General features: G+C 37.6%; 1 protein-coding gene across 1 annotated transcript in view; it reads left to right on the forward strand.

Moving 5' to 3' along the window:
- The first annotated feature begins 3,398 nt into the window (after positions 1-3,398).
- CHD9 (chromodomain helicase DNA binding protein 9) overlaps positions 3,399-12,820 on the forward strand; it is an 84,450-nt gene continuing 75,028 nt past the window's right edge. The window contains exons 1-3 of the mRNA XM_010139894.1: positions 3,399-3,479; positions 5,215-5,301; positions 11,030-12,632. Coding sequence (XP_010138196.1) covers positions 11,196-12,632 — 1,437 coding nt within the window. The 5' untranslated portion in view covers positions 3,399-3,479; positions 5,215-5,301; positions 11,030-11,195. The remainder of the gene's footprint in view (positions 3,480-5,214; positions 5,302-11,029; positions 12,633-12,820) is intronic.

A 12,820-nucleotide genomic window follows, 5' to 3' on the forward strand; every position in this document is an offset into this window, starting at 1 on the left:
AAAAAGTTAAAAAGGAGGAAGCATTTATTTTGAACTCAGAATTCAGCAGAAATGTATTGGTATGAGATGGCATCTGTCAGTGAGCAAATGTGTGGAGATCTTCATTTACAGAGGTTATCAAAGAGATACCAAATATTAATGTCTTTAGCCTGACAGTGTACAAGCATCTTTCATTTTTTTTAAGATACATCTTACTGTTTTAAATCAGCAGTTAAAAATTTGCAGGAAGCTGGAAAAAAGTTCCCGTCCTTTTTCTGAAGACGAATAGTAGCTTTGACTTTGTTCTTTATCGGAGTCCTATTAGAAAATGTAGTAACTTGGGTTACCAAATTATTTCCTTCTGCAATGCATTCTTGGGCACTTTCCCTTGTGTTGCATAAGCAGTATTAAAAGGTCGGTTCACTCTGTTACGTTGGTCACTAAAATTCAGTAATTCCTCCGAAGTTTATTCTGCAAATGGCTTTTGAAGAGTAAATGATTTTATTACATTTGATTCTTTGAACAGCCTAATGAAGAAAGTTTTAAGCTTCAGAAAGATTGCATCTGTATAACGGCATGCGAATCTATCCATGTGGTATTCCACATATTAGAAGAAGTCTGGTAATTAAATAGGATATATTTATGTTTTCAGTTACCCTCTAGTAAAGCCATTGCAGTTAGTGGCTTCCTCCAGCATTAACCACAGTGTTAGGTACGAAAATGGGCCTGATTCCTTAGAATACGATGTTGCTCACTTCAGCATGTAGTTTTTGAAAGTATTTTTGGCTGTTTTTCAGAAACTAAATGAAAATTTAGCTTGAGAGTCAGATTTTTAGGTAAATTTTTAAGAATCAATTCATAGACAGCCTCGAGGAACCGATGAGTGTTGTCCCATTTAACTGGGGAAGCTCTGTAGAAGTCCGCTTTGTCAGACTCTTGTTGTTGTGGTAGAAGCAGTCTGGAGCCTCTGCCTTCTGCAGGTGAATTCAGGAACATGTCCTGAGTGTTCTGGAGACCGTGAAACAAGATGAAGAATGCTGTTTTGCTTGAGTTATGAGTTTTAATGAATTTCCTAATTTAAGAAGAGTATATTGAACAAATGACAAACTCGGTGTGTTTTGGTTGACAGGTGCTGGGAAGGAACTGTTTTGAGAAGCTTTCATCTCGAATCTCCTTAAAATAGTTTTAAAAATAGAGGAATGGTGTGCAGTCTCTCTTGGGAAGGAAGAGACTTCCGTTAGAGAGGAAACTCCTTATGCTGGCTAGTGTGGTGTGGAGTGGGGAGTCTGAACCTGCTCTCTTCAGCAGAGTCCTATCATGGTATTCTGAGCCGGTTGTGTCAAGACTTGAAGTTGTGCTCCTTTTTTCACAGAGAAGGCTTGTGTCTGTCAGTGTCAACTCTTGACAGTTGTTGGTCTGTACTCACAGGTCGTGATTCATAGGCAGCTCTAAAACAGGCACGATCCTTTGCATTCTCCTAGTTGGTCCTTCCAGACTATCAGCTTGCAGTAGTTCACAGAGGTGCTTATCAGGCTAGAATATGAGAGTTATCAGACTGTGGATTGAAACGAGGCTCTGCTGTGAAGTCTTCTGTCTGTGATGTTTTGTAATGAAATCTTTGGTTTAGGCCACCTGTGAAAATGAGAAGGCTTTTTTTTTTTTTTTTAGTTTTCAATGCAAATTTGTATCTTCATCTGAAAATGGCAGTGTAGGTCCTCAGGAAAGATACGGGAATTCAGAAATGTATTTTGTAGGTCTAATTTAAGGTGTGATGTTGAAATTTCTGATAGAAGTAGAGAAACACTATAATGTTTACATCAGAATCTGAACAGCACCAAGAGCATTTTCTTTTTAAACTTAAAAGGAAATTTGTGTAACTGTCTGTCTAGTGACTAGAAGTAACCTGTAAATTACAAATACGTTACACTGAGTATGTTATTCTGCCTCTGTTGACAACTGAAGAGGGTAAGAAGAGGCATTCATGTTTGATACAGATATGCTAAGACTTGTGGGCAGATCTCCTAAAGAAAAAAGTTGGGTTTAGGGGTATCCAAACATGACGAAAAGAACATAGGGAAAATTTGGCATGTATATTAGAAAAACAGTGAGGAACTCACTGAAGTCCTGAACTTCAGGAAAGTCTTCACAGGTACACTTCGGAGAGCAGAACTAGTTACTGGTATAGCTTCCTTCAGTAGTCTTGTGATCAAGTGCCCAAACTTCTTAACAGTTATTTTCCCTAAAATAAACTGACTTGGGGTTAAACTTTCTTCTTTTCAAGATTTCCTAAACCTGTGATACGTTCCTGGCTCGCAGTTCGTTGTAATAAAATAAGATGTTCTCATTCTCTGTATTATTATTGTCCCTTTATTGCACTTAGCTCCCACGAAATACAAATGACAAAGCAGAATGTGTGTGTACAGCTCAGCCATCTTAATGCAAAGTCTGATGGGTTTGTTTAGCGAGAGGAACGGTTAGAACTAAATTGGGAGACTGTGCTGAAGCAGCTGGTGCACACGTACCTGTGGTGTTCTGCTTTGAGTGCAACGATGTTTGGCAGAGGGGTGAAGAAGGTGGTGGAAAATAATAACTTCTTAAACTGGTGCTGTTAAATATTCTGAAGATATTTGCAAAGACTGAACATGTAAAAAGCACACAAGGATTTTGTACAAAACTAAATTGTTTTACTAGATAAAAAATAAATTGGCATAAAGTGGTTGTTCTAAACTAATTGAAATGAAGAGTTTATTTTCTGTTACTCGAAGGTGGATGAAAGTCTGCATTTTACTGTCCAAAATGAGAAAGGTTACTATTATGCAGAAATTTTTAATAATAATGCTTTAGGGTTCCATCAAGAACATAAGGAAATCCGTGTGCGCCTAGGGAAGTGTGTGGGGGTTTTTTCAGTATTTTATGAAGAAACTGTGTTAGTTGGGCTGTGGAAGATAATTTTTTAAAACTTCCCAAGATAGCTTAGTATGTATCTAGGCATGCTTATCAAAGCTTCAGTTCTGGTTCCACTTAATAAAGGGTAAGCTTTCTGGTATATCAGTGAATTTTCCCAATACAAGATTTAAAAGTAAGCATTCTTCCAAAGGAGGAGACATTATGGAACAATTTTTTATTGTATCACACTGAACAGGTTTATATATACACACACACACAAATATATATTTATCTATATATACATTTATATATTTATGTATGTCATTAAGAGTTCACATGCAGTATAGCTCATTTCAGAATCTGTGGGATAGATCCCATTTTGCTGAAGACAGATATAAGTTCCTTTTGTCTTAGTACAGTCATCAGTGATTCTTCCTGTCTGAAGTATTTCTTGTATTTTAAATTTAGAATAATTTATTGTAGATTTGGTGGATGTATATTTAGTTATATATGTGTTTTTCTTCTTGTCAATGTAGGTTTTTTCAAACTATTACGTACTTCACAATTGTCTCCATATTGGAAGCTGTTCAAGCAAGTGGATGCTGTCCTAAAGAGTAAGAAACACTTTTTTTCCCACTTTATTTTGAGGGTTCACGAAGAATCCAGTTGAGGTTTTGGATAGCCAAGAACTTAAGATGGTGTTTGTATTGTGTAGTAGTTACAGGGGAATTAGGTTTCTTGTTTTTACTGTTGGACTCTAACAGATGGGATAAATTACTTGATTGCAAGTTTTCAGTTTTTCTTTTTTTTTTGCATGCTTCTATTCAGTTAATTTATATATCGTAAAGTCTTCATGCTGCAACTTTGGGTCAACACAGAACTTGGGTAAATAAACAGGAGTTTAGGAATTAAAAATATATATTGAAAAGTTGCATAAAACCTGACAGTTAAATAATTTCAAACTCTATTCTAATTCCTGGATGTGAAGAGGACTCTTCACGATGGGAGTTCCAGTATAGAAAAAGAGAATAACCAGAGGAAGTTTTATGGCTGTTCTGATAGAAATTTCATATCCCTTCACACAGATGGCAAACAAAGGTGAAAGTGTTTAGCAACCTGCACCTAAGTATGTGTTTGAGTATGTGCTTATTGATTATGAATTTTAGGAAAAAAAACCCTTTATGTTATTTAAGTGTCCTGATGAATGCAGAGCAGAGACATTTTAGTTTAGCAACCTTGGAACAAGTCTTGAAGTTACTGAATAATAAAAGGAGGATAAATGTAATGATTTATGCACCGAATTAATACCGAATAAAAATTTTGTCTGGAACAGTATGGGCTTTTGATAGCTATTATAACCAATTTATATCTTTGACGTATGTTACAACATTGTCTCCAATATGCAGGGAGAATAAATAAACTTTGTGTTAAAATCTGCTCCTTAATGCAATGATATATACCATGTTCTCTTTTAATAAAGATTAAAGGTTGAACTCTTAAGTCTTGCAAAGGTGTTCAAGAGTTTGTTGTGAAGAAGCCGTGTTTAGGGAGGTGGAAATCTGTATTTATTGGAATGGGAAGATGCTTCATGTCTTAGAGAATGATCATGTGTTTTTGAAAGGGTGGCGTTGTTTATGGAAAACACGCTGCTGTAGGGTGTAAGCTCATGTACTAACTGTCTTTTATGCCTTTTAATCACAGAATCCTAATGTTAGAAGGTGGTTTTGTTTGCTTTGAGGCTTTTCCACACAGGCCCTAGAAGCCTTTACTTTCACCCCATGTACATTTTCCCTCAAACTCTAATGTTTTAAAGCCTCTTTCAGTTTGAAAGAGAACCTCTTGAACTTGAGCTCCTCTACCTATTGTCAAGGCGAGGAGTAGGATCAGGCTGTCATTCAAGTATGCTCCCGGAGGAAGGCAGTGTCAGTTCCCATTGGCAAGTACAGCTGTCAGTATGTAATGGCATGCTGCTGTTAAAAGATAATATGTGCAGGGCTTTTTGCATTGACAGGTTTAAAACTGAACCTCAGAATCTTTTTTTTTCTTCCCCTTGTCCCTATATTGGGTCTTAAAAGTTGCCCTAAAACTTCTAGCGTTCTGGCACAAACTCTACCCTTCAACCTTAGAGGTCTGTAGTGTTGGGGTGTTTTTCAGGGGTCCTACAAAAGGAGCATTTTACTTGCTTATTTATCAGACGTTTGTAAAATCATGGATACTAGTGATTGTGTATTAATTCTGGTGTTCTAGTTTTTAAACTCAAAAATTTAACAGATATCGTAAAGTATTGCATTTGAAAGTGTCTCCTGAGGTTGGTTATCATCTGTCTTGTTGACCATGTTTCATTTTCAGGTCTCTAATGATGAGGTATCCGTCTGGATTTAAAGCACATCTCTGAGCTTCTTCATTCTTCATTAGAGATGTGTTCTGTATTCACGGGTAAGGACATATTTTGTCTTGACTTGGGCTGCTGCCTTATATCTTGTGTCGTGTTTTTTGTCTTACAGGTTAATCAGATACCTTCATAGCATTAGGTTCTTTAGGTGCCTGTGCTAGCTCTTAATTTTGACCCAAGCTAACTGTGAAACTTTGGAATTCATGTACCTATGTATCAACGCTTTAGCTCAATCTCTTTAACTCCTAGTATTACAGATAGAGAAACAGCATAGCGGTATAGGTAAATAATTTAAAAATTGATCTGTGATTTGAAATTCCTTTCTGATATATAGAGCAGTTCTACAGGCCTTAGTTGTGCGTCTCACCATACGTCGTTTGGATTTGAAGTTTTGGGGAGAAAGAAACTCTTCCCTGGAAATCACAAAAGGAAAGGATCTGAATTTTGTGCAGTTAGGAGAAACAGCACCGCTTTCTGTCAATGATATAAACCATATTTCATCTGAAGAAACTCTGTGGTATTACACACCCCCACTCCAAAAAAGTAGAAACAAAACAACCACAAAAATCTCACTGGAAGATACATTTTTTTCTAAATGCTGCTAGTAATGTGTAGTAAGTGGCCAGATGTGTGCTGTGGGACTTTCTGATACTGTGCTGTTTTATACGGAGAGTGGTGCGATGTGCTTCCTCTTTGGTGTGGTTTTACTGTGTTCAGCTGAAGCAGAGCTGTTCTCGGTGAAGAAGCCGTCCCATCCGCGGTGAAGGCAAACAGCTTTGAGAACGGTGGAAATTCATCTTCAGTTGCATTGTAAGGTGGATTTTCTTTCCAAGTGAAAAGTCATTTGTCACATTGGTTGACTTGATCTTTTATGAATGACCATAACAACTGACAGTTGCTGAATATTTTTTTGTCTATAAACCTTTAATGTTTATTTCCCAGAGGCTACCTCTGAGACAGGTGGAAAGGTGTTAGGAGGGAGCTTGTGCATGTCTGGAGAGTAGAGGGGGAACAGTTACATGAGGTGTTTGGTGCAGGCAAAGCCGGTGTAGGTGCAAGAACAGACTACTCTGAATTGCTGTGACGAGGATGCACAAGCCACTTTGCTCCAGTTTTATGCTCTAGCTTAAAGCTGGAACTGTAGCCATGGACTGGAACCTAGTCCTGAGACTTTAAGACTGTCAGTTTCAAACTTTTCTCCTCCTAATCTTCAAATCAAAATACAAGGTACTTCAGTTATCTTTTGAGTATTTAGTGTGAACTCTGTACCAGAATAGAATTATGAACGGAACTGGTATGTTGAAGGTAAGATTTTACTAAAGGGATGGGTCATTACTCAAAAATAATTATAAATGCATACCAATGAAAAGCAACTTTAAAATAAAATAATGCATATATATGTATAAAAAATTGGATGGGTATTTTTTTTTATTTAAGGAAACAGGCTACCCAAAGAAGTTTTCTCCTAATATTAGCGATCCCAGTAAGAGAAAATGCATCTTTTCAATCCATATTTAGTTACAAATACCATAGAGTCATAGAATGGTTTGGATTGGAAGGAACTTAAAGATACTCTTACAACTGCCTTGCTGTGGCACTCGTGTAAAACGACTTTACTCCTTTCTGTTAGGGAATAAAAGAGTTCATCTGTACTAAATGTCTAAATGTTCTTATTTAATCTTCTGTGTTTCTGGGATTTTGAGCAAACGTCCCTCTGTGCATTTTAAATTTAACATGTACATCAATCTTCAAATCTATAATAGAGTATCATTTATATTGGCACATCAGTGGGAAGTAGCTTCTGTACTATTTAATTTACTGCCACTTTTTGAACTCTGCCAAAGCTTTAGTTATAATTAAATCTGAAAAATAACGATAGCATAATTGTCTTTTATTTTTAATATTGGGGAGGGAAGGTTTGTATCATTTCCTAATATTATGCAGTGGCGATGAGCGTTTTGAGCATCTGGTTTTTAACACGCTGTATTGTCTATCTCTTGACACAGTCTTCTATCTGCTAATAGACGAGCAAGTTCTCCAAAGCCACAATCCTGTCCTGCTGCATAAAACTTAACAAATATAAGGATTTTTCCAGTCCCTTTGGCACATCTCTTGTTTGGAAGCAAGTCTGCTAAGCCTGGTTGCATTGCTTTACTAAAAAACAAAACCACTTTGCAGACACAGAATGTAAAATTCTTCCCTCGTACTAACTATCTGTGTTTAGCCCTTCTGTGTCTTTTACCTGTAGTCTGTTATGTCATGCTTTTATGACTTTAGATTCAATTCCTTCCATCTACCCACTTGTCCCTAGCTTTTTCCTCAGGTAGCTTTTGTGATTTGCCTGGATAGCCATTGTTTCAACTTCTTTTGTGAAAAATGGCCATCAGAGTCACTGATTTCCTCTTATTTGTGATAACTGTCGCACGCTGTCGCACAAAGCTTTGATACTTGGTCTACTGAAGTGTGATAGTGTGGATATTACGGTAATGTACTGAATTTTTACCTGATTTACTTGCTTATAACTAGAGTAGCTGTCTTCTGTTGTCGCTTCATCAAAACTCCTCAATAATGCAATTAATGAAATAAAACAAATCAGTAGTTTTTATTACCTTGTATTTTGCTGCTAGTCCCACTTCGTTCTTGTGTCCGTAACTGCAGCTTGTCTTTCTACGGTTCAGATATATCACGTGCTAACATAGTATATGGGGATCACCAGTTCAAAACTTTAAGGCTGTCTATTTCTTCTTGGTGTTTCTTTCTGACAAGAATAAAGGGTTGTTATTAAACTCTGATGGTTAACCAAAATGGAGAAAGGATGGGGGTGGTGTTGGGTTTTTTCCACCTTTACAAGTATTTGTACTGACTTTGCTAACTTGACCGCTCAGTTTCCTGACTCAGCGCAGTATCAACTCATTCTTGTGGCACACACACGCCGGAAAAGGAATCGACCTGGGCTGGCTGTAGCCAGACTCATTTCTGAGTGGTTCTGAATATATTAAGAAAATTTGACAAAGATCTTGAAGTTTAAAAATTTACAATTATGGTAGAAGTACACGGGAGCTGCTTTTGCGGATTAAGAGAACAACAACAGTGCATTGATTTACATTCTGTTTGTAACTGAGAAGAAAGATTTAGACTATACAGAATACAGCATGTTTTTAAAATCAAAAACGTGGGTTATGCAGAAATTAGTATTTTTCATTCACTCGGACTCGTACTATTTCTCCTGTTTTAATGGGTTTAAATCTTAAATTTGAAATAAATCTCTTAATGTTAAGAACTAGTAGAGGAAAGAAAGAAAGTATAGGTGTTTTGACCAGACCAAAAAAGCCCAAGAGCTGTTCTGATTCAAGTATGTTTGCAGAAAACCTTACTACTTCTTGGAGAAAATGCAATGTTTTGTGCAAGATGTCGAATGATACAGTTGGCAATCTGAAAAAATTCTAGATGCTTTAGTGTACTTGAACATGGCAAACCTTGAAATTGTACCATAAAGGTACACAGTCAATAAAACATGAAGAGATTGTCTTGTATACGTTTTTTCAATATGGGTTGCTTGGCCTGTTCAGTAGTTCTAGACTACTGTGTAGTTCAGCGTAACAGAGTGTGTAATACTTAATTACCGTAGAGTAGCTGGCCAATGTGTGACTTACCCTGTATAAAGCAAAAATAATTTTTAGAAAACGGTACTGTTGTATTTATATCTCTAAAGATGGAAGAAATCTTTTTCCTTATTTTTTTCCAGTCAGCACAAATTGGGTAGCCTTCCATACAAATCCCAGTGAACAATAGTTTATCTTTGGGCGTAGGACCTGGATGCATCCTGCTGAGCTAATTAGACTCGATCTCAGTATGTAAACTTACTGATACAGGCTTCAGATCTGAGATTTTAACAGCAGACTCTTTGATAGCCTGAACATGACATTTTATACGTGGCTACCATAATTTCCATCCATCTTTACCCAGAATAGAGTTTCTTTAGTTAGATAATTTGTTCTGTCTCCAGTATTCTTTCCTTATATTTACCTTTTCTGTGGAAGTATCCTAAGATGACAGATTCTCAGGTTACCTGAGAAATGCTACAGAACCCTAAAACTTTGCCTGATGTTGGTTTATCATCTGTTGGGAGGTGTTTAATCCTGGGAAAGTCAACATTCTGTTGCTTTTAATCATAAGCAGACAACTTAATCAGTGTTAGAAGATAATGGGGTCTAATTTATGTAAGTGCTCCCTTTAACTTGGGTCTTCAGGAAGTCCTGACTTTAAGCAAGAAGTTGTACATATGTCATCTGGAATCCATGGCTGCTTTTGGTCTGCTAAGCTGTCACCTTCCTAAGCTTCCGTGCCTTTTTTATAGCTCTCTAATCTCATTGAGAGATGTCACCAGTTGCTCTCTTTCGGTGTGATGTGGGATCCACCTGTCCTTTTTCTGTGTGGACCGGTAGTTTTACATACCCAAACCCTCAGCAAGGCTTATTAGTTCAGGTTAGACTTTATTCCGACTATGGTCACAACACTTTCATTGGACTGGGTGTATAAGCAGAATAGGTTTTCATCAGCTTGTCAAAGACTGTGTTACTTAATAGGTTAAACAAGAACCTTGTCCAGCAGAGAATATTTCAAATTTCCAGGGTGTCCATTTCTGGAAGGATCCGATACTCATTTTATTCTTACGAGAATTCACTAATGAAGAATTCCAATTGAAATGGAGGAGGAGAGCATGCAGGTGAGCTTTAGTAGTAGGGTCAGGAATTGACACCTGTGCTTGTTTTCTTTCCTTTTTTTCTTTATAGTAATCAGATATATATGTATTGACAGGGGAAAGGAATGATTATTCCGTGAAGATGCTGATTTAAAGCTCTTGCTCCTCTCTTCTAGATGTTTACTAGTTGTCTGGGGAGGATAAATTATCACAGAGATACATTTTTGTTTGTTTCCCATTCTGTTTGATTACACTACGAATGTGCACGTTTTCAGGCTAAAATTAAACTAACCATCCTTCTCAACTTCTCTTGTCTGAAATCCCTCATTGCAAAACAGTTAATTGGTGATCACTTAGTGATACTATGAAAAAGTAAAAAAGAAAACCAACTTGTTTCAAAACTAGGTAAGTGTGTAAAATCTGTTGATCCAAAGGTAGTTCTTTTCCTGTGTTGATCTTTGACTGTATCACTGTGTGCATCCTCTTGTCTTTCCTTTAAATAAGAATTCTATTATGTCTCTTGAGTTAAAAAAATAGTTTTTCAGAATCTTACTTAATGCAGCCGAAATAGAAGAAACAGAGTACCTCAGCTTTTCCTATTGAAGTCAGGGTAACTTTGTTTTTAAAAGTAGTTTATAATCTCAAAAGTTTCTTGTTTAAACATACAAAATTAATGTGCCCATTTCATGTATTATATGATTTCTTTCTACAAACAAATTTTAATTGTGGACTACTAACAGGCAATTCTGTTACAATTTGGTCATTTTAATGAAAATGGCGAAGAAGAATCTAAAATTGTGCTTTGGTAATAGAGAAAGCTGAGTAAAAAAGTTGAGACCATTACATGTACAACATCGAATATTACTTTACATAAGGCACAAAAACTTGGTAAAGGGGCGTGAAGTATAAGCAAAAAGAACTTGGTTGATTTGTGATTTAACTAAACTGTAACATTATGAATAAATTGTCAAAAATCCTGAGGAGTGTTGGGGAGGAGAAGGAGCAACGAGGAGAGTTATGAAAGTAATTTTTTCTCTTTTTTCCTCTTTCTTTTTTTCTCTCTCCCATAGGATGCTTTAACACTTTAAGACGAATGTTTCATTAGAGGCACTAAGGGAGGTTGGCATGCCTTGGATAAGGTGGTGACCACTGGATGTCATTTGTTTCTGTTCACTGCAGAGAGCCAAAATTGACTCCATTTGGAGTTGAGAGAAGACGCAGTACAGACCTATCAAGATGACTGATCCTATGATGGATTTTTTTGATGATGCCAATCTTTTTAGTGAGACCTTAGAAGGTTTGTCAGATGATGCCTTTGTTCAACCTGGACCTGTTTCACTTGTTGATGAATTGAATTTGGGTGCAGAATTTGAACCTTTGCACATAGACTCGCTGAACCATGTGCAAGATGCTCAAAATCAACAGAAGATGAGTGAGTTTGATCAGCTGAATCAGTATGATTCGCTGAAACTTCACTCAGTAAATCAGTCTTTTAACAGCCCAGCTGACAACGTCTTATCCCCACACTCTCAATTCAATTGTTCACCAGTTCATCCGCAAAACCAGTCTAATGGGATGTTTCCAGATGTGGCTGATGGTAGTCCTATGTGGGGTCATCAAACTGCCACAACTGTTTCGAATCAAAATGGGTCCCCTTTTCACCAAGGACATTCTCAGTCTATGCAGCAAAACAAAAGCTTTGTAGCACACCATGACTTTGCCTTATTTCAGGCTAATGAACCGCAGCATCAGTGTGCCTCGCTGCGGTCTCAACAAAGCAGAAACAACACGGGGCAAGATGCTCTGAGTCAGCCAAAAGACTTCATGGAGGTTAATGTATCTACTTCTCTCAGAGTCAGTGTTAACCACCCACCTCCAGTTTCTAATCCGTCAACTTCACAGCAGCCTCTGTCTGTTCAACAGTTTTCTCAAACTGCAAGTGCTTCAATACATTTTTGTGGAAATCAAGAAGGAAATTTTGATGGACAGTCCCCAACTATTACTCCATGTTCCGTCAATAATAGCCAACAATTTTCATCTCCTTATTCTTACTCTAGCAACCACATCTCTCCTACCAGCCTTCTTCAGTCTACAACAGCTCTTTCTACTAGCCAGCAGACACACTCTATCTCTGACTTCACTGGAAGCGATGCCTTTACATCTCAAACAGGGACCAAGCAAGATACAACTGAACACATGTTGAATCCTAATACACCTTTGAATTCAAACAGTTTTCAAATCTTGCATTCTGCACATCCTCAGGGCAACTTTAGTAGTTCAAAACTCTCTCCTGTGAATATTAGTTTTCCATCTTCTACTGGTTCTGCTTCTCAGATAAGCCATTTCGCTGACCCTATTGAAAGCAATGGTTTTACATCTTTAGATGACAACTTGCTTCATCAAGTTGAGACTCATAATGAACCATTTACAGGACTTGACCCAGATGACCTCCTTCAGGAAGACCTTCTGCCACAGTTTGATGATTCAGCGTTTGTTCAGGATAGCACAAGCCATGTTTTAGAGCATGACCTAGAACATCATATAACCCCACAGCAAGTAACACAGTCGTCTGATCTTGTTCGACCGCAGTCTCAAAGTCAGATTCATCCTTGGCATTCTTCAGTTTCTAATCAGCATCTGCAAGACAGAGGTCGTGTAACCTTACAAGGACAGGTATGTAGGGGTCTGGGGAGGCGGCGTCTGAGCTGTTTGGTTTGGTTCATCTGGTGAAATGAATAATATGACTCTTGAGCCTAAGCCTGATAACTGAAGACTCTGAAGTGGTGTTATTTAAGCCTGAAGGAAGTCTAAGGAACACCTAGTTTGGGGGGGGGGGGGGTGGGGGGAACCTGTTAATGCAG

Source organism: Buceros rhinoceros, unplaced genomic scaffold, assembly GCF_000710305.1.
Source record: "Buceros rhinoceros silvestris isolate BGI_N320 unplaced genomic scaffold, ASM71030v1 scaffold13417, whole genome shotgun sequence".
In the NCBI taxonomy this organism is placed as follows: Eukaryota; Metazoa; Chordata; class Aves; order Bucerotiformes; family Bucerotidae; genus Buceros; species Buceros rhinoceros.